General features: G+C 41.9%; 2 protein-coding genes across 3 annotated transcripts in view; one reads left to right on the forward strand and one right to left on the reverse strand.

Moving 5' to 3' along the window:
* The window catches only part of RMI2 (RecQ mediated genome instability 2), a 33481-nt gene extending 15656 nt beyond the window's left edge, over positions 1–17825 (forward strand). Inside the window, exons 1-2 of one of the 2 annotated variants that reach the window (XM_053957969.1) lie at positions 15872–16290; positions 16845–17250. In XM_053957969.1, the coding sequence (XP_053813944.1) occupies positions 16014–16290; positions 16845–16993 (426 nt within the window). In that variant the 5' untranslated portion in view covers positions 15872–16013 and the 3' untranslated portion in view covers positions 16994–17250. Of the gene's footprint in view, positions 1–15871; positions 16291–16844 lie in introns of those variants that run through there. The other variant, XM_053957970.1, reaches the window with a different exon arrangement.
* A 2903-nt stretch (positions 17826–20728) lies between these two features.
* The window catches only part of LOC128796330 (uncharacterized), a 71680-nt gene continuing 69796 nt past the window's right edge, over positions 20729–22612 (reverse strand). Inside the window, exon 67 of the mRNA XM_053957869.1 lies at positions 20729–21700. Coding sequence (XP_053813844.1) covers positions 21685–21700 — 16 coding nt within the window. The 3' untranslated portion in view covers positions 20729–21684. The remainder of the gene's footprint in view (positions 21701–22612) is intronic.

The following is a 22612-nucleotide window of genomic DNA, read 5'->3' on the forward strand; positions in this document are numbered from 1 at the left end:
TGTGCACTGACTGACACAGGGGTGCTGGGGAAATGTGTGATCTCAGCTCTCACAAAACTAGGACAGAATTGGCAGGAAACCCAAGGAAGGCCCTGCCTCAATTTTAAGGGCTGGAATTTGCTATTAGATTTTTTAAATACAGTTTCCTATAGATAATTCTGTGTTCTACAAAGAAGGAACTTTGCTAGCATTCCAGAACAGTTTTTTTTAATACAAACTTACTGTTGATTTAGTTATGTTAATAGCCAAAAAGATAATGTGCTGCACATGGGAGTGCAGGACTTTCTCAGGTGCTGAATGTGGAAATCACTGAGTTGAAGCAGGATAGTCTGGCAGAACTGAGGTTCCCCCTGCTTTTCTGGACCTTGGAACTCCTGCTTTACTTAAAATTAATCACAAGATACCAGAAGTATTCAGATTTTGAAGGTAAGTGTTTTTGTGCTACTGCATCTGTCTGTGCTCACAAGGCACACACTGCCAGTGTGCTGGTTTCTAAACAGAGCTGAGCATCTGTGAAGGTCAGGGATGACTCAAACAAATCTGAGTGGATGGAGAGAAGGAGGCAGAAGGGGCAGTATTTCTTCCATCTGAAGTGAACGTATTGAAACCTCATGAAAACCAACACTAAACATATGAGTCCTTTTGGAAAGTGCCTCTGTGCAACTGCATCCACAACATGTAGAATGATAAAATCATCTCCCGAGCTGAGTCGAATGGCAGAGCTGAAGGAGAGCTCTAAATAAAGTGGTAGGCGGTTTCCTGCTAAAACTCCCCTGCATGTCCAAGAACCCACTGTGACTCAGCCATTGCAGTCACTGGGAACTCAGCACAGACACCCTTTTCTACTTGGGTGGTTTTACTTCTCTTTTTGCACCATACCAAGAGGGGCTCCATTCATCCCTGGAGGAATCGAACTGACAAATATGACCCATTACTTTTTACTGTCTTAAGGTAATCATCTCAGAGTAGACCCAACAGGACTGTTCAGACTTCTTGTCTGGTTAGTAGTGACCCCACCCACACCTGCAAAATGATGTATCTGCTTGGATTTTTCATGTGAAAGTTCTTACAGCTTATATTCACATACTTTTACTGGGCTCTTACATGTATCTCTCGATGGCCAAAAAATCAAACTTTTCTTGCTTTCATTTCATGTGCAAGAATACTCAGAAATTACCTTTTTTCTTTTTTTTAAGAGTATATGTGTAAATATGCTGAATAGGAGACAATTACATATTTGTTTACAATACATTTTCCAATGTACCTGCTGTTCCTTCAAAGAATTAACACCTATGGAAAGATGAACTGAGCTGGAAGAATCCCATATTAAAGTAACAGCAGTAGCAATGTCTAGTAGCTTTTAGATCAGCAGCATTCATTCTCACTTGCACTAGAATATTTTATGCCTGAAGCAGTCAGATGTCATTTTACTCCTCTGGGCTCGTGGTTTTGGAACATCCTTTGCCATTGAGATAAAGCTTTCCATGGTCAACTTTGAATTTGTACAGACAGTTGCCTTTCTATGTGAAAAGTCCTGTACACACACAGCTTTAAACTTGGCATTGGGAATTAATAAAACAGGTTTGGGAGATCTGCAGGTTTCCATGAACTGACCTAGAACAAGCTGTTCTTTTTCCCTCTTTGTTCATACAATATTTATTATGCTGCTTCTTTCTTTACACTTCTGTTTCTATATTGTCTCTTCTCCCCCACAGTCCATTTCCTTATTTTATTTATTGTACTCCCTCTGTGCTAGTCCCAGCTAACTCCTTATTTGTTTCCTCCATAATAGTGCTGCAACTGACTCATCTGACCTTGCTCTGTGTGAACAAATACCTATGGCCCAGGTTTAAAATTTACTCTGCTCCATTTTCTTCTGCTTTCCAGCCCAATGTTATCTAAGTGACCCTTTAATTTCTGTTTAATACCTCTTTTAGTTTCAAGAGCTATTCTGCCTTTTGCTTTCTTTCTTTATGTTACATTAAGTATAGTTTGTACAGGGCTTTATTTTTTTTCCTTCTGAGAATTGTCTACTTTCTCCAGAGTTTTCAGTTTGGCATCTGAAGGTTATCTGTGGTTCCTTGTTAATGAACTTCATTTCTGGGAAGTTCAGCCTCCTTGTATTCTGACTCAAGTCATTAACATCAAAGTACATTCTTCTTTTTCTTTCAAATTCCTATAACTGCCCACTTTTCTTCTCACTTCTCTTCCCCAGTCCCCTCCAGTGCCCCCCACAGCAGTGCTCTGCAGGCCTTACCAAAGCTGATACTCAGTTGCTTTCCCTCAGCCAAGTCCTCCCATGCTGCCCTCACGGAGGTGAATGACGAGGACTTGGTGTGTTTTGCAGCCCTCCCATCTGAAAAGCAAGACTCAGGGTTTTCCCAAGTGCACCTGAGGAGGAGATACCCAAGGAGCTGGGGCCAGGAAGGAACTCAGATTATTGCAGAGGCCAGAGGGAGCTGAGGGTTGGCAGGCACTGGGGACCTGCCACTGGAGAAGTGGGGTGAGGGACGCAAAGGTCACCAGGTCCAAAGACAGGCGGAGCTGACTTCAGTGGGTGGAAGTGCTGGAGATGTGGCATGGATGAGGGGACTCAAAGGCAGGAGGGGCTGGGGCTCACCATCTTTCAGAGCTGGTGCCATCAACTGGGACTCTGGCTTGGGGACCTAGGACACACAGTGACCTGCCCCATCCTCTTTCCTCCCAATGAACTGCCCTAACCCCCTTTTTCTTCTACCAGAAATACCAGAAATAGTGTTAGTACATAGTACATCCACTTCCAAATAGGAGGTTTAGTAGACAACCTGATCACTGTGATATCCACACTAAATGATAATTTTATTTCACCAGGTGACCAGAACTCTCCTCTTCCTCCTCCTCTTCCTCCCCTGCATACTCTTTATTTTAAGTATAGTACTTAGGGAAAATTATGGGGTTACGTGGGTGGTGCCCCACAAACAGAGTGGGTGTTGAGATCCTGCCTTCTGAGAAGAGCTCACCAGAATGACCAGTGAGGGCAGTGAGTGGGCAGAGCCCAGTGCTGGGAGTGCTGCACCTCCCAGCATCCTGCAAGGTGATTGCTGCCTGTGGCTGTGACAGCACAGCCTGTGCCCACGTCAGAGAGGGAAAGTGCTAAGTGCTGCACCCTTACTGGTCATGGTGAGTCATTTGCACCTTTTGCTACATCTGGCATGAATTTCATTTTGAGTTACTCCTGTGCATCATTTTCAATATTTCCTTCATCAGAAGCTGGAGCCACAGAGGTGAAATTACATTTACCAGAATCTGTCATTAAAACTGACAGCTGGTTCTCATTAGAAGTAAAAGAATGAGGCTTTGAACAGTTCTAAACAGTGCCATTTTCAAGTAGTTGCATGTGGAGTAAGACTGCTCATCAGAAATAATAAACAGAATATAATCCCAGGTATTCAAATGCACCTGCCTGTACTTTTGCCCTATTAGAGTTGAAATCAAGCAAGACTAGCAAGCCTGTTTTAATTTAAAGGGAAATTTGTGTCATTCTTTTGTCTTTACATAACACTGTGTGCAACTTAACACTAAGCATTAGCTTCAGATGGGCTTTTGTACCACCTTGGATTACATCCACAGTTTTGGTCTCATCCATATTGTGAGGTTGCCAGTGTCTCTTTTGGCCATCCAGATTTATGTCAATTGTTTAAGGCCTCAAATAACTGTACTATAAGCTCCTGGACTACTCAGAGGACATGCTCTGCTTTCAAATGCACACCTTTGTTGTGGCTTGGAAAACTTTCCACCAGGACTTTTCCTTAGTGCCTTCTCTGTTTTTTTCTTGTGGATGTATTGAAGTATTTTACAGGGACAGATTTAACAGGAACTTGGACTCAGTTTTTCAAAGGAATTAGGAGCAAAACCTACTTTATTTGCACACTGCCAGTCAGGTATAACTGCAAGGACTTTCTGCTGAAATAGAAAAGCCACACTGAGAAATAAGGCAAACCAAGATAGCTAGAAAAACACTCACTGGAACTGTGTCTGTTTATATTTAAATCTCCTGTTTGGAGGAAGTTCTGTTTTTACCCATAATACTACACAAGTTCCTACAAAAGTCAGTTCAATGTTAGTATTACTCAATTTCTGAAGAAATAATTTGGTTTTATGTTTAGAAAACTTACTGCCAAGCCCCCTCTGCTGGAGGTAAAAACTATGTGTTCATCCCTACATGCCGAAGACATCTAGTAAAAACATTCCAGCTTATTACTGTGCAAGTAATTACAGGCTCAGAGTTCACAAGATCTTTACTACTTTTCTATTATTAGCTATCATTATCTGTCATAAATTGTGCTTTAGAGAAGAGTCTGAATGATTACTGCAAATTTGTTCAAATTATTCCATCTGAATGATTCAGTGTGTTGAAAATTCATCTTCTCAATTGATTCTTTTATCATCCAAGTTATTTTCAGTAGTGTCCACCCTCTTCATCCCCCTGCTGTATCTCGTATGTATTATTTACATCCTTTGTCAGCAATCATTACACACTGTTAAAGTGAACTCACATAATACAGCAAACAGAAAGAGTTTGACAGCAAGAAGCCCACATGCTTTTCCAAGGCAATTCAAACTGCAAAGAGGTGCTTGTCTTTCTGACTGCTCTGCTTGTCTCTCAAGTGTGACAAGAGCAGGTCACTGGGTGAAAGACAAGATGATGTGCTGGTTAAACCACACTTGTCATTTGCGTATGACAAACCTTTTTGCAAGGACCAGCTTTACACTTACAGATCAGGAAACAGGCACAGCAAGGAAAGACAATCCAATAGCTTCAGCATTGAATGAGGACATGGATTTCAGCCCTGCTCTGAAACACACTGTCTGGTGAACTTGTTCTAGTTAAGCAGGCTAAAAGCCAGAAAAGAAGTGTGTCACAACATTGAGCATTGCCCAAGAAAAGTTGGAGGTTTCTGAGACAAAGTGCTGGACCTGTTTATGGTCCTCTGTGGTGTATATTGAGAGCACTGAGTTTCTTTGAAAGGAGATCCAAAGCAGCCAGTGTGCCATGCAAGCAGCCAGTAAGGAACTATTGCCTACAGAGCTGAAGCTTTTCGCCCCTTGAAACTGTTCAAAAATCGGTCTCTGAAGAAAGGCAGTCTTTTAAAAATGGAGCAAGCCAAGAGAGCATTGCTGGGGCAGCTGATTTGTGTACTTAGATCTCCTCAGAATGTGGAAAAGTGAGACTTGTGTCCCTGCTTGGGAGGGCAGTCAAACTTCAGTTTCTCCCTTTTCTTGCAGTTGTCCTAACAAGTAAGTAGCTGTTTCCTCTCACTGAGAGTGAATGAGGAGTATTTGTTAATATTTGGGAACGTAACATCTACAGCAACCACTTGTGGCTGGGAAACACTGGATTCTGGTAACCCCTCTGAGTGCTGTTAACTTACTGCACATTAATCAGTTATTAGATAAGCTACTTAAGTGGCATTGAAGAAGTCAGTGGCTCACCTCTGTTACATCAAAGCCCCAACCTGCAGGCCTAAAGGCAAGGCCCATTCTTTCTGTAGGTCAGTGGCTCTTGAAAGCCTTTCTGTGAACTAAAGCAAGTTCACAGGAAGACCAGAGAATGTTTCCTTCTATGGGTTTGTAGTGTGAGGTCCTAATTTCAAAATAAGCTTGAGAAGCATGTCCTTGAGTCAATGCCAGGGAGAGGTTTGAGCCTGATTCCCCAAACTGAATCCTGAAGCACCCACATTCCTACAAAAGATCTCACTAGTAAACTGCTGGATAAAACTGAGGAGGTTGAAAAAATAATGATACCCCTTTAAGAAAGTGTCTCTAATGAAGTCTCTGAAGGGATGAGAAATACTTCAAGCCTCTATTATTAGATTCTGTTTGAAAAAATAGTGACAATTGTTCCATAAACTCAAACTAGCAACACTGGGGGAAGAAAAACCATACTGAATTGGTGTTCTATGTTAAAAAAACATTTTTTAAAAAATGCAATTGTATTCCAGATGAAAACATGAACTAATTAACGTTTCCTAGAATATACTCTAAGTACAACATGTGAGGTTAAATGACTATTCAGCCTTAGCTGTAGTAGCCAAAAAATGTTAGAGTTAACAACAGGTTTGGACCAGAAAGAACTAGCCCTGAGTTCTAGGGAAATTAGAAGACCCAGCCCATCTTTGGAAACTGATGCCCAGCAGGGCAGAGGGTTAAAAACGAGTAGTCTCAGTTCTCCTGTATGCAACATTTTGTGACTATGCAACATTTCCTGGCCGATGCAATGCAGCTGCAGTACCTCCCAGGTGCAAGTCATCTGTTGCTTTATAATTTCAATGCAATAAAGAGTTCCCTTTCCTTCTGACTGAGAAGGTTTTATTGCAGGGTCTGTGTACAGTGAAGGAAGAAGAGAGGAAGGGAGGTGGGAAAAGGTATCAGGAAGTGCTTCTGTCCAAGCAGTAGGTAACCAGAGTCAGCTCTGCAACTGGAGGAGCACCATCTCACTGAGGCACTTGGACATGCTGAAGTACACTTCAGAGTTTCTAGGTCTGCAGTCTAGGGGTCTCATCCCACCTTCACAGGACTCTTGTACTTGTATGATCAGAGCTAACCTGTTTCCAGAGGCCAAACTGTGCCCAGCCAAGCTGTAGCAGTTAGTAGAAGTACTTGAAAAATAAGCAGAAGTTTCCTCCTGCCACTCAGTGGGATGTAGGCCAGGGACTGACCCAGGATGCAACTTGTTTCTTTCCAGAGGCCTTTTCATACAGAGCCTGTTTATTTCTTGCCATCTGAAACGCACAGTCTGCCCATTTAGGCAGAGCTGCAACGTGAAGATACAACGTGAGAGCTATGGAGCTAAGGCATTTCATATCCAGACATTTATAGACAATACAAATATGTAAATGAAAATGAAAAGCAGCAAATGAAAACCATGATGGAAACTTGTTCTTCAGTATGAGCTCGCAAGAGAGAGCTACCAGGAAAGATGAAAGCATTGCTCCTAAGGCATATAACTGTAACTTTTCTGATGAAATAATAAACAAATACACTCTTTCCTACTCATGTACCAGGAATTTAACCAAGCTTAGTCTAAGATTACAGACCATAAACTATAATCTGAGGACATTGTAAAACATGAAAAATGCTTGGAATTCAAGGGCAGAAAGTTTTACCATAGTTTATGAGTAAGAATTTCATGGCACTGCTCCTTTTATGACAAGTACTCTTTATAAATGTTATCAGTTCACAACACTCCACAGCTGTGTGACGGAAATTGCAGAAGTACTGGTGGAGCTTTACTGCTTTACATCTGGGAAATGCGGCCTTTAGAAGGAAATGCATCTATCTATTGTACAGATCAAAAGATGAATGAGAAAGATTCTCCAGTTACTTTCAGTTCTGTTTTCTTTGGCTGGAATTTTTGTTTCCCCCAGACAATCATGTGTCCAGCCAGAACCCAGGGTAGTGCAATGACATTTCTAAGAAACAGAAGGGAAAGTTGCCACAAGCAAAAGGGACATTCACCAAACACTGCCAGTTTTGAGTAAAATGTGGCACTATTTAAATGAACACTCCTGTGACTGTAAACTTCAGAGATTTTCTTAATAAAGACTGTTCCTCCCAGCCTTGATTTTGGAAGTTGCTAGTGACCATTACTCGGGTTGATACCACAGGAGGCCTGAAGTGTGTAGCATTTTTCAGAAGGCACTGTGTACCCATCAAAACAGGAAATAAACCCTTCAGTCAGAAGAATCAGTGATTGATACTGAGCAGCATTGGTTTTATGAGCAGTATATACTGTTATTTAACTGAGCCAGCCAAAGTGGTTTGTGAACTATCCACATTATGTATTCTGAATCTAACCTACATACCTGAATGCCTAATTTTTCCGGGCAGGGAAGAGCAGTGGAACTGGAGAGTGATTGGAGCAAGCCCAGTTGCATTTGCAAAATGTCTGCCCAAAGGTATTAATTCCTTCATCAGTATGTTTAACTGCTGTTCACAAACCTGAATGGACATAAAAAAGGGGCCTGGAGAATATTTTTGCTATCCCCAGACACTCACTCAAGTATTTCATTTGCTAAAAATGAATGTAAAACTGATTCCATTAAATGGCAGGATGAAAGCAGTAGTGAGTGTGCTTCAGCCTCCTTAGCTCCACTAGTGAGTGCTGGAAGCTGTTGTGGTCTGCAGTGGACTGAAACACCACTGAATTCTCAGCAGAGGAAGACCCAGAGGTACCAGAATGCAAATAAACCAGTGGTCTGTGTCAAACAGTAGAGTCAACTGTTCAAGTCTCCTTCTGCCTTAAAAATCTATGAAAACAACAAAAATGAAAATGCCTAACCCACATCTTGTGGTTATTAGTAACCACGGTATTATTTTATAGGTCTAGATAACGTATTGGCAAACCAGAGATCTGTAGGTAAGAAAAAAACTTGCATGTGCCTTTCACTTTCACCCAACACGATTTCTCATAAATGAAGCTGTAACCGGCAGTGGAGCCCAAGATCTGCCAAGCTTTGCCTTGCAAATCCAAGGTCATGTGTTGCCTTTTTCCGTTCTCAAGTGTCTTATTGTCTGATATTCGTAGGTGTTCAAATTGTAGCAGAGCTACAGCTCTTCAAATGCTCCTGTGTAAAATTTGAAATTTCTTGAATATAAATGCTTGATATTTGGAACATCAAAACTCCAAAGGTGCAACCAAAAATGTGCACACAGTGTCTGCACAGACACTCTGTGACATTTGCATGAGTCTGAGGCACCATCTGCACTGAACTGATGTCTCCTGGTTGGCTCTTACAGTATTGACAGTTTCTATTTTGAACAAACAAGCACTGATGGCTTTTGCAATAGAGTGCACTACTGCAAGTCTGGTTTTGTGGGCTTGTCAGGTTTTGAAAATAAGGTGTACTTGGTCTGCATTTATCATTTATTGCTGCTTTTCATGACAAGCTGAAAGCTTGCTAAGTTTTTGGCTTCAATGTATTTGGATCCCTCAAGATTAATTTTTTTGGTTGCATTTGAATTTCAAGTCCAAGTTTTGTTGTTTAGTTTGGACAGCTGCCCTATATAAAGCTACATTCAGAAACAGCCATTGTGTTGCACACCATAGGCCATCTTCTAGCCTTCTATAAAAATCAAATATTTTCACATGAATCATTAGTAAATATTTAAATATATTCAGGTAGATAAATGTTCTTACATTTGCCTCACTGTAGACTTCACACAACCTTTAGTTTAGTAGAAAGGTCAGCTTATCTCTACATAAAAAGTTATATTAATATTTCTCCTTGAAGTAGATCCTTTTCACAGTTTCTTTCTATGTTCCTCTGATTTGTGTTGTTTTCCTGTTTAGTTCATAACATGAAGTTCTAAAGTCTCACTGGAGGAGCTGATTAAAATCTTGGAGCACCAGTACTTACTTTGGAGCAGGTGTATTTACCTTCACAAAAGCTGAGTACTGAGATGCTCATGGATCAAGTTGTTCAATACAGCGAATGCCAGCAATAAAACTCTGACCTTCATTCCATTAAATTCATATTTGACCTTGCATATTCTGGGCTTAGTGGGAAGAGATGGGTCTAAATTAGAGAGTTTCAGCATAGTGGTTAACATAAAGTGCTGTACAAACTACCAACTAAAACCTGTGATTAAGATTACTTAAACCAAGAGGTGGAGGCAGTTTGTGACATTTTAATGTCAAATTGTATTTTAAAACACAACATTTCCATATGGCTTGTAGAGGTCTTTCTAAAATGAACTGATGAGATGTCTTCCCATTGGTTCATGGAGTCTTGTGTCTTTTGACTTTTTAAATAAATAAATAACCCAAAGAATGTGAAAATATACTTCATCAATTATACACTGAGTGTTCTGATTTAGGAGGAACTCTGTGATTTAACATGACATTTTATATCTTCTCCTAGACCTATTAAAAGGTAAGTAGGCCTTGTACATCCATATATTAATGTGACTTCCATCTAAAATTATTGCTATTAACATGCCATTGAATTCATTCATTCATTTCACTCATGCCAATAGTTGGGGAGCAGGCTGCTATTTGTAGGGGCTATGGCAATAAATGCATTCTACATCCAGGCTTGTAAGTACTTCTGGGTTTGAATCTTGCCTTACAGAATGCACACCATAATAAGAAACTGGAAAGTCAAGCTTCTTTAGGTCCCAGTCCACCTATGTGCACAAAACCATATAAATTGTTGAGCAGCTTCAAACAAAGTTTCACTGCTGTTGATTTCCTCTTTATATTGTTTTTGCTTTTTCAGTCATTCAGCTGTTTGTTTTGAATCCATGTCTGGTGTCCCTCTGCAGAGCAGCACAAAGCCAGCTGTTCCTCCAGCTGTGATTTTTGCTTTTTCTTTCTGAAGTATGAGTTCTGGGGCCTTCCTGCTGAGCTCTTGGCAGCATCCTCCCCTCCAAGGCCATTCCTCTCCTCCTCCAGGTGTTACTGCCAGCACCAGGTGAGTTAGGACACCATTGCTCACAAGCACTTTCTGAAGAAGATGCCAGTGCTGTTTGATGCCCTGTGTCCAGCCCAGGATCCTTTTTGTCTCGATCCCTGGGCAATACATGGACACAGCTTTAGTCACAGCTTCATTGAGAACTAAGTGCAGCCATTTTACACACAGATTCTCTGATCTCAGAGCAAAATTTGGTTAGTTAAGGACAGTCATGACATGTATCTGAGGTGATACTCCATGCGAATACAGGTAACAAACATTGGCCAAAGCATGGGGAGTAGTGAGGACAGTTCACTTTCACATGAATTATCAGAGATTAGAAACAGCACTCTGGTCTGCTTGGCTGTGCAACCTGCAGCTGCCACCAAGGCTGCTATTAAATGTGTACCCTTGAAGACTCTGCAGAGTAATACTGCACACAGCAACAAAAGTGTAGGCTTTCTCCTCTCTGGCTCCCTGTAGCTCTTGGATGCTCACTTCAAACTTTCCCCTTCAAGTAGCTTGATGCTAACTTCCAAAAGCTTTTTCCTAAATTAATGCATGTGTGTGCTGAATGTGAGATTGGTGTAAAATTCTTGAGTTATTATATTAAAATTCATAATTCCTTTCAATTGTGCTCTAACATTTTATTAACTTGAAATTACCTTGATTGGTGGTGCTGTAGCTGTGATGTTTTTTAGTTTTGAACAAGATAAAGTTTGCAGGGAGAGATGGTCTTTTTGACTGGACCTGAGAAAGATCTTGCCTGCATGAAAATTTGATATTAGTGAAAGCCTCTCCCTACTAAGCACCCGAAATTTATTTCATGGATTTTTGAAGAGGCCTTGATTATTACAGAATCCTGCCAATATATGCTCTGGAATGGTTGTAACTTCTCAGCCTTACTGGCTTCTATGTAGATTTATATTTGACAACTCAGACTTTAAGTTTTTGGAAGTAAAATGTCACTCTGCTGCCTACTGTTCATTAGGAAAATTATTCTTCTGTCACATTGCTGAATGCACTGGAGGCTGACCATGCTAATCAGAGTGTATTTATGCAAGAGCAGCAGCTGTCAAGGGAAGGCACTGTGATCTGTATTCCCCTACAGTGGTTATAGGGACTCTCCAGTCTTGTTAAGCTTTTGCTAAATATCCAATTCTTTTAAAAAGTGAAACTCAGTCAAAAAGGTGAGTGACTGAAGTCTCCTAGCTACTGGCCCAGCTTCAGTGAGGATGAAGATCTAATGCTTTGTATGCCATTCGTTTCCTATTTAAAGAGTTTTTTCTTGTGCAGGAGTTTGAATAAGCCCATCTGGAAGCCAGCTCTGCAGACTATTTCCAGAGCAGCAAACAGTCCTTACTAGTAGAGTAAAGACTGAATAATTAATTTTTTCTTTAATCATGTTATAGTCCTATTCCATAGAACACTGATTTATTTAATTTACACGCCAGCATATATATACCATGGCAAGAAACCAACAGGTGACACCCACTTCTGCAGAACACAACTGCAGTTCTGTAAGTATTTCCTCTAAGTATTCTTTGTAAATGAAATGAGTCAGCTAAGCAGGACAGCATTGCCCTTTTCACAGCCTGCAGGCCCCATGGCGGGGATGTGTGGCAAGTGACAGGAACTGAGTAAGTCCGCACGCCAGTGGGAGCAATGAAATAATTTTTCATGCTAAGGCTGGCTGCACAAGCTGAGGTTTCCCCCCCACTCTCTGAGGAGATGCTGTTTTTCCTCTCCACATGCTGGGCGCAGCTGGCAGCTCCTGGAAGCTGCAGGAAGGCTCTTGCCATAATCCTCTGCAGATTCCACTAAGCATAAGCTCACGTGTGATGCAGAGCATCTATATTAGGTTCTCAGGGAAAAAGAGCACTGGGGGGTGCCTTGCTAAAGCTTTAGTTGATGGTATTTGCCACAAAATTAGGTCACCATATCTTAGAGTGACTCCTCTGTCACTCTTTGTGCAGGTTTTGGCTTGACACCATGGGAGAGGCCAGACTCTTCTTGTTGTTGTAAGTAGTGGGGTTCTGATGTCTGTTGCTCACATTTACCTGCCCTAAGTCACATCTAAAATACCACTTATTCAGAGCCACCTCCTAATTAAAACCTTGGCAGGTTGCACCTAGAGTTTTCCTGTTTCAGCCTATGACTTTGCTGGCTCCAGGTCTTTTGAAATTCCTGGTTGAACACAACTTAGTATCCATCTGCCAGACTGCTCTGTCCCAAAGCACAAATTACAAGAAGCTAAAGCTCATGTTAGGGATGTAAATACAACTGACTTCCAGCCCATTAATTCCAACTCATTGATCTATTAATTTCAAATAATTAATTAAAATCAGTGATGATGAGATAGTCTAAAAAAAACCCTTGAGGGATGAAGATGTTTTTCCAGACTTCAGTCAGCATGTCCATGCACATTGCATCTTTTATGGAATACAAAACAAACACCAGGAACAACTGAATTTTATATTTTTGTGTTTGTGTCGAATTGTTCTGTGTGCAATGTAAGAAAATAAGTCTAAATTAGGACAGATCTCTTAAAGGTCAAACCTGATACTGTATGTGCTAAAAGCTATCCTTCAGTGAAGTTTCATATGAATGCCAGGGAAAGGAAAAGTCCTCACTTGCAGAGTAATTATTGCAAAGGATTGTTTTCACCTCTTCCTTCAGTGATGCTGAGCTCCCATGTGTTGCTTCCTTTTTCTGAATGAGGATATGAAAGGCTCAGTCATGTCCTTTTGCAGTTTACTCTGTCTGTGACTGTGGGCAGGCATTGTTGCTGGAGATGCCAGAATAGAGCAGGTGTTGGCCTGCTCCAGTCACATCCTCTGAGTTCTGAATCCTCTGAATGCTCTGAGTTTCTGGGCTGACCAGAGACAAGGTTTTTTTTATGGATCTGTTTTACGGACATTTCTGGGCCATTCAGACATTTGTGGGCCATTATGATCCATGTATTTTTCAACTGCACATTTTCTGACTTGCAGTCAGCTGTGGAGCTCCCAGCTAGCTCTACTTCTAAAGCAAGTGCTTACAAAATATTAAAAATAAAGAAAAAAACCTTCATGATTACTTGGATTGCAAATCCTAGAAAAAAAATTAAAAATTTGTTTGAAGTCCATTTCGCAACTTCTCAGCACTAGGAAAGAGAAATAAAATTGAAGAACCGGTTCTATACACATTGGCCAGTGGACTGGAAAGAGGGATTTTTTAAAACTCTTTCGGGTAGAATGAAAGGCTGTAAAAGATAGACTTCCTGGCCAAGGGAAAGAAGGATTTTTCTGCTTCTGTAATATAAGCCTTTTACCAAAATTAGGGAGAGAAGCAGGGAATTGCTTCCATTTTAAGTAGTACTGTCAGAGCACAAAAAGGTCTGAGCTCAACAGAAAATTTCAAGTTGCTGCTTCTTTGGAAATCTCTTTTCACAGAGATCTGGGGTCAAATTCTTTTCTAAGCTCTCTTGGCACCATACCAACAAAACCCTGCCAGTGTAATTGAGGGAGCCCGTGTAACTGAGGGAGCCCTGACTCCTGCTTTCATCGGGACTGTGCTGTCTAGGTGTAGTCTGACCTTTATTCACCCATGCTGTGACCATCTCATGTGTGTGTCAGCCTGAGGAATAATGTCCTTGAAGATTGCTTTGAAGTGAGGTGCATATTGCAGTAGCAGGCAGGAGATTGATTCCTTCTTTTTTAATCCGTGCAAACCAAAAGTCTCGCATCAAGCGTGCTCTCAAAAAATCTGCTCATGTGTAATCCAGTGTAATTTAGAGCCTGGCAGCCACCAACTCTGTGCCTTTTCCAACTGTGTGCTGAGCTTCCTCTGCTCCCCTTAAATCAGAGGATGATCACTGTGGGGTCACCTCCAGAACAGTCTGCTGAGGCCTCAGTCATTTTCCCTGCAGGTGCAGAATGTGTCTGTGCTGAGCTGCACCAGGTCTTGGGGAAGAGCTTTGCACATAATTCAGCATAACTATGCATTTTACTGAAAGATAAGGATTTTCTGGTTTAGGAAAACAAATCCATTTCTTGATGCAGGTTGCTAGTGCTTTTGCCCTTCTTATAACACTATTTCTTGAAGGCAAATCTTTTAAAAGGGACCTTTTAGTCTCTCCTGAAGATTACACTCTTGTAGGGGTCTTGCCTTGATCTGTAGATTTAATGGCTTAATAAGCATTAGACACTCCTATTATGCAGTAACAAATAGAAATACAATACTTTTATCAATATTTGGCACAATTTTTTTTTAATGTGAACTAAATATTGATGCTGTCAAGTGACTGCAGCTTAAGGGCATAAATTACAAATATTCTCCTGTGAGCCTTGCTCAAATCATGCATTCATATACAGTAACCATCTAATGTCTTTCTATTCCTGTAAGCTATATGATTTGATTGCCAGATTACATGGTTCTGTATTGTGCTTAGATGTCAGTGTTTTTATTGTTATTACCAATATTATGTTTTATTCTTACTGTAAGTGGTAACAAAAAAATAACTGCTTCCTTACACTATAAAAAGAATACAGTCCCATTTACAGAATGTCTCCAAACAGAAAATGTATTTGGAAAAAAAAAAAAAAAACTATATAAATAATTCACAACATGATGGGTGAGTAGGAAAAAAGGCCTTTTGATGTATTTTGTTACTCAGGACAAAACCAGATTTTTAAAATAAAGTAACTGCCTATTTTAGTGGAGAACAAAAGCTCTTTTAAAGAAGAATTATTGAAGTCAGTGTATTTTTACCCATCGTGCAATTTTGTAGGTAATAAGACTTGTGAAAGTAATGAACCCATCCCTTTGGTTTTCCTGATTATTGTCTTGTTCCATCCTCCTGTTTCTCATTAGCTTATTTCTTGGCTTATTTTTGAAATAAAATGTCAACCCACCCACCCAAAAGAAACCATAACATTTCAGGAATACCAGACTGCAGCAAAGGGAACTAGCCTGTCGGCAATATAAAGACAGTAAATAAATTTATTAAAGCCTTGGAATTCAAGTTTCCCATCTTAAAACTGTCCATGGTTTCAGTGCATTATGCTCCGGATTTCCCCAGAAGAGCATCCCTGAGAAAATCAGCATGTGCACGTTCCCGTTTTCTCACGAAACCGGAGCTTGGTGAGCACCACGGCCCCGGCCCGCCAAGCAGGGTGGGAGGCCGGGCTGGCTCCAGCAGCAGGCCTGGGGCAGAGCACAGCGGCACCCTCAGCTCGAACCAGACCACCGAGGCACAGCTCACACTGCCTTCTGCACGTAAAGGGGCCGGTCCTGGACTGAAACCAGGCAAAATGACGGCCAGTCAGGCTCTGGGCTGATCCAGGTGAGGGGCCGTGGCTCGTAGGGCTGGCACACGGCGCAGCCGCTGGGCAGCCGAGGCGACGGGGCGGCTGAAGCAGCCTGGGCACTGCCTGCGCTCTGCACCCACACAGTGCACGGGCCGCACGTCCCGCAAGGCCTCTCCCATTCCGCGTAGGCCGTTCCGCAGCTGCAGCGCTGCCGCCCTTCAGGGCCGGGCCGGGCCGGGCCGGGCGCTTCCCGCCCTCAGCGGCTGCGCGCCCTCAGGCGCCCCTCAGCATGGCCGGGGCGGCGCCGGGGCCGCCGGGGCCGCCGGTGAAGGTGCTGGCGGCGCAGCTGCGGCGGGCGGAGCGCGGCGCGGGCGGGAGCTGGGAGCTGCGGCGGGCGGCGGCGGGCCGGGCCCCGCTGCCCCTGCGGGCCGTGTGGATGCAGGGCACCGTGCTGGAGGTGCAGCGCGGCGCCGAAGGCGGCTCGGCCCGGCTGCAGGACGGCAGCGGCGCCTTCACCGTGCTGGGCGTGGAGCAGGTGCCGCAGGGTCGGCCGTGCCTCAGCGCAGGTACCGCGGGACAGGGGGACCCCCGCGGGCCCCTGCCCGTGCCCGCTCCAGCCTGGTTGGGCACATCCCCTCCGCCCGGCCAGGCCTGGCGGCCGTGCCGGGCCGCGCGCAGGAGGCCCTGAACAAGGAGAGATTCTTCTCCTATTTCTCTTTTCTCTTTCTTTCTTTCTTTCCCTTCTCTTCCCTTCACCAGAACTGCCAGTTCAAATGGAGAACTGTTAGTCTGCAGAATTGCAGTAATTGTGGTACAGAATAGGCACATTGCTTAAAACTTCAGTCTTCTGACCTATCCTCAATTCATTCACAAAGCAGGACAAATTTGTGTTTCTTTGGCTCTTATGGTATGTGGAAATGTAGTTAAATAGGTCGTGAAAGTGGCTGTACAGATAATGAAGCCTTTTTCTGAAATTTAGTTCTAAGCAGTCTTTGTTCCTTCAGTTTTCTTACAAGTATCAGCATCTTCAATTTGCACTGTTTACTTGGCTTTAATTTGGTTTATGAATTTAAATGATAATACAAAGGTTAATTGAATTTAATCCTTACTTGTTTTTTAGGGAAGTATGTAATGGTGATGGGTGTGGTGCGGTCCTGCAGTCCAGAGCCCATTCTTCGAGCAATAAAGATGACAGATCTCTCTGAAAACCCCATCCATAAGAACATGTGGAACCTTGAAGTGGAGGATTTGCACAGAGTCATCCCCTAATACTTTTACTTTCTGCCTAAAAGAACTGGAAATTTGTTTTCTTTTGCTTTTTGGTGCAGGGCATTGGACTATTCTGTGTAACCACTCCTGGAGTACACCAAAGTGAGAAGTTTGGCTCAGTTAAGCATAGGGACCAGTGCTTATCTGATAATAATCACAGTTCATGTCTCCAGTCTCTTTTTATACCAGCATATCTGAGAAGTGCCTATTTGATGTTTTAATTAAGATGTCCACACTATTAAAAAGGCTGTATGTTTGTTTGTGTGTGTTAGCTGCTGTTTGGGGGAGCATGTGTTGGGGCATTTGTTCTACAGCAGGGTGTTCGTGGCAGCAAGGGCTGCACAGGACTCGTGTTACCTGGGTGAACTCAGTGCTTGGCATCAAGGCAAAATGTGTCTCAATCCATTTAGGCTGTGCTTGGAAATAATTGTTTGCACCTGTATTTTCTATTTTAGTAATCACCATGTCTGTAAACTACTTGTAAGACAGGTGTCTCTTGGTAACAATTAGTATCTCGTACTTAAAATACCTCTCTAGTTTCTGAAATACTGAAAGTGGTAATGACCCCTCTGTTCTAATGAAGTGAAGTTAATGAAAAGATGTGATGCAGGATTCCTTGGAATAGGTTCTCCAGGTGCAAGATGTAAATACTTTTTACCTCCAGAAACAAGCATTCTGTCCCTAAGTGCATTTTTCTTTTGAAGGTTTTTTTGCTTCCAGTGTATGCTATTTTTATCTGTTTAAATCATTCTATTCTATTCTTATCTTTCCTTTTCTGAAAAAAACAAACTATTAAATCTCATCAAGTAACCTATAAAAAGTAGAAATATTACTACTCTTTATTTTCCATCTTGTCTAAAGAGAATTTGGGTCCTGATGAACGCATTGCAGTATCTGTGTGGAATGGCTTTTTGATTGGGGACTGTATTGTCCAGCAATAGAATTATGTTAATTAGGAATGCATATTGGAAGAGAAGAGAATCTCTCTACAATTCAAGATAAGAATCAAGTGGTGGTAATTAAATTTTTTAATTGTGGGACTAGGTTTTCAAAGCATGTGGAAACTAACTAGCATCCTTTAAAGATTTGAGATCTTTGCAGACTAAGGACTGGATTTCAGAGTACAATTCCAGTCTTGAGTATGGTGTTCCAAACCAGACCACATCACAGGCAGCTGGATAGTGGAAATCCTGTGCTCTTGAGATCCTGCTGATGAAATGTCAAGACATACAAAGATAAAGACTTTTGGTGGTCTGGGTTTATTTATTGTTTGTAATTCTGGAAAAAATCTGGTTGTGGAGTGCTGTAGCCTTTAGAAATTATCCATGTGACCATCATATTGGCCAGTAACTGGTTCATATTAAAAATTATTTTCCTAGGAGTTCAAAGCAAAAGACACTTGTAGCCAGGGTGAGTGTTGTACTCCTAATGAGAGGCTGATGGTGGCTGTTTAAGGCTGGCCTGAAGGGCCTTGCTTCTGGATTTCCACAGTTAAGCATTGTGCAGCTCTACTGGGTACTGGGAATTTTCCCTTTTCCTCATCTTGTGTCTCAAATTCTGCAGTTAGAACATGGGTTTGTGATTTTTGTTGCTGTTGTACAGCAGAATATGTAACTGAGGAGTTACAGGATAAGGGAATTTTTTAGCCCTGTGTTGAGGCGGAGGTCAAAGCTGAGCTCTTGTTATGTCTGTTTTGGGGTTAACTTGGTGCAATATGCAGAAATTCTGTGAACTTTATAGATCATGAGGGTTCTCTATAAACAACATGTTGGAGGGGAGTTGTAAGCACTAAAACTACACTGGGAAGCATGACTGAACCTGTGTGTGCTTGCAAGGACAGCTGGTGTGGGCAGGTGTGTTCAAAGTGCTCTCACAGCAGGAGTTACAGAGACAGAAATTCCTATGTGTTGTGTGGTGGGGAGATCCATGGGATATGTAGAGCATATTATGTATTTGCCATATGACAAACATAGTTTATTTACTGCATGACCTGCATCTGAGGCACAAACAGTTTGGATTACTTCAGTCAAGGTGTTCAATAATCTAAAAGTTTAGTCCTGATAAAGCCAGGGCTAGTGCAGAGGTAGAAGCCAGTTTTGAAATACTGAAGCTGATGAATTGATCTGATAAATGCTTCAGTCAAACCCTTCCAAGGTGATTCTTCTCCAGAGGTTCACATCCATGAGAAATCACAAAGGCCTCTCAGTTGACCTGAGGGCTGTTTTGTGTGGAGCTGGCACACTGCCCTGCAGGGAGGCTGCTGTCCCTCCCTCCAGGTACACCTGGAATGGGCTTCCCCACATCCCCTGTCACTGTGGTGTTGTGTTTGCTGACAGGAGCTGCCATCTCTCCTCTGTTAGGCAGGAGGGTGATGTGTGGGCTCCCTTTTTTAATTCCCCAGGTCAGACATTAACATGCAGTAAATAAGGCATACTTAAAAACAGTCTGGCTGGATGGTCTTACTGGGTCATGAAAGGGTTTACACAGTTCAGTTGAAGAACCCCGTGGCCTGTGACACTGCTTTGTTTGTGGGCAGGTATTTGGTGAACAGATGTGACAGAGCACTTGCTTCGCATTAACAGCAGAGTCAGGCAGGGAGCAAAGGCACAGCTGCCAGTGCAGAAACATGAAGATGAGGCTTTATTCATGATCACTATCAATAAATGCTAAACTTAGGAACATGACCAGAAACCCTTCATTTAAGTGTGAGGTCATTTGGAGTTTTTTTCCTTTTCTTTTTTTTTTCCTCACCCCTGATGGTGGCTGTGTTGGCCCTGCTCAGTCTAAGTGGTGTCTCGTATATGCGCCGTGTGCAGGCAGGATGTCCAGACCAGCACATGGGGTCAGTGGGGTGTCTGGGCTGGCCCATGGGCTCAGCAGGGTTTCCAGCTGGTCTGTGGCTCTAGGGTCAGAGCAGGACTGTGTCTGGCTCCTGCTGAGCTTCAGGGTTTGAGGTGTGTGTCCAAGGCCTGTACAAGTTCCTGACTCTTTAAAGAGTATCTAGACAGGAACTGTGCATGTGGAGAACCTAGGAACAGCTCAGAGCTACAAACTGGACTGAGTGAAATGGCTGCAGTTAAAAATGTTTATTGGTAGTTAATTGGCTTTTTTTAGTACAAGTGATAAGTTATATGCAGCTTTTAGAGGCAACCTGGTGTCTGCATCCAGCTCAGTGTTGCTGTCTGCAGTTAGCATTTAGTTAAATTCCTGTATTTCTGTATTGCTGACTGAGCTCTTCTCAATCTTTTCCTCTACTTGCTGATATTTTTCTTTCTGAAATTGTCACTGCAGGATTTTTTTCAGAGGTACTTGGTGTGTTTAGCTGGGGTATGAAGTGACACTCAGTGACTGGGGAGAAAATTATGTGTTTTTTTAATCAGTAACTGGTATAAATATCCTGTAACTTCCAGAAATATTTCATACAATTTTGGCTTTTTACAAGGGTGCAGGTATAAAATTATTACAGAGGAAGACTTGATTTCTAGCATCTGAGGTGTGTGGGAATCCTAAAAATTGCAGGATTTTTTCCTGACTAATGTAGGAATCATGTTTTAATTTGTGTCAAGCTAGAGAATAAGTGTTCAGAAAGTGAGTGTAGCTGCAGGCAGCATACACAAGATAAGAGGCAGCTGCTTGCTTTTTCTGTGAGCCAGTCAAACCCAGACAGTGCCAGAGAGGTCAGTGCAACTTTGTTGTTACAAATAATCAATAAAAATGTACTCCAGCGTAAAAATAAGGCAGTCAAATGTTTATTAGCATGATGTCATAGTATGAAATACCTTTATTTCAATGTTTGCATGCAAACATTGCATTTGCAGCATTACCTTTTACCAAGGAATAGCTGCATTCCAGGCACTGTGTGGAGAAAGGTAATGCAAATTTTAAATCAAGTGACCTACAATACAGAAAGGGATTTAACAGGCAAGACACTCACACAGCAGTAGCTGTAACACATGGGTAGGGTAGATATTGGTCACCTTCTCTCAGCACATCAACTGACTGCTGGCAAGGGGTTTCTAAAGACACAAAGGGAAAATGTGCAACTGGTGCACAGAAACCAAGAAGGTTGTTTCTCTTTTACCAGTGTAGACATTAATAAAGGAAAAATCAAACAGCACAAAAATGAGAAAATTACTATCTGCTTTCCATTATTTACCCATCTTATTTCTATTTTAGCCTGCTTGTGTTTTGGAGCACTTCCCCAGATAACTTTCTCCAGAACCGCTGAACAGTGGAGTTCATTTCTGGAGAAAAAAGAAGTCAGCATCTCTGATGACTCTAAGCTGATGATGCTGCTTTCACAAAGTAGTCCACTTGTACTACTCTGAGCTGGAAGAGAGGTTTTCTCAGCTTTTCCGTGTATTTGTGCTATGGTTCAAGAGTTGTGGAGAGGCAATTTTGCCACCAAATGGGAGAATTGTTTTAGAGTAACTGCTACTTTCCCATCTGAATTCTTTTGGTTGATTATAGTTTCTCGTCAATATACTGAAATAATTCCTCTTGCCCTCAAGGGTTCTGGGTGGAAAGCTTTCCTTTTATACTATATATACTTCACTATATTCACAGTTAACACTAAAGCATCCACACTTCTGTGCTCTCCCTGTTATGGCCTCTAGCTTGCCTACCTAAAATAACTGTTCTGTTTTGGGTACTGAAGGGGTTCTTCCATCTTCAGGGCTGGTATCTGCCATTCAGAACTGGCTCGAGCTGGAATGAAGAAGAGATGAACTCCAGGTAAGTGATGAGTAAGTACAAGTCACATGTAATGCAACCTCTCATTACAGTGAAACACAAAAAAAATCTCTGAAGGTAAAATAGCATCAGATATGTGTTTATGACATCAAAACACTGGGGAAAGTACTCCAGCATTTTAGATATGGTTTTATCTTAGATCACTAAACTGAAATAAAGATGTAAGATTCTCTCATGTTTGATAAATTCACATTTAGGAGGAAAAGGGCATCATTATTTCTAAAGTTTATGAGGTCTGGGTTCAGCTATTCAGTGGAAGATCCTTGACAAGCATGAATTTCTAAGAAATAGTGCAGAGGTAGTTTCTGCTGACATGCACTTTCTGTTTTGCTGTCATGACTGTTGCTGGTTATCAGTTACTGTGTGTGATTAACCCAACCATTACAGACTCATTCACTGTGCCAAAACTGATTCTCCCTTAGTTTGGTCTGTTCAACTTCCTTCTCTTTAGAGTGTTTACATATTTAGAGACTTAACTCATGTCTTTCCTCAACCCTTCCGTTTTTTCCCCAGGACTCTTCTCAACTGGTTCACAATTTAAGTAAAACATGGTGTCCAAAACTGGATATATGAAATAGGCTAAATAGAGAAGAAGTATTTTGTGTCTTCAATATGTTGATTCATGTGTACATCCCCAATGTATTTTGCTTCTTTATTAGCATGTTCTAGTTAACTGAGCTTGTGGTCCACCTTCATTCCAATCCTTTTCCTCAGAAATGGGATAATGTAAATTAGCCGAACTAGCTGACTGCAATCATTCAGCTGCCAAGCTCTTCTAAAACTTTATTTTCAATTGAATATTTTGTTGACTCAGATTTAACAAAATTTGTCTCTGTATTTCATATTTATATGTTGAAGAGTTATGTA

Source organism: Vidua chalybeata, chromosome 16, assembly GCF_026979565.1.
Source record: "Vidua chalybeata isolate OUT-0048 chromosome 16, bVidCha1 merged haplotype, whole genome shotgun sequence".
Taxonomy (NCBI): domain Eukaryota; kingdom Metazoa; phylum Chordata; class Aves; order Passeriformes; family Viduidae; genus Vidua; species Vidua chalybeata.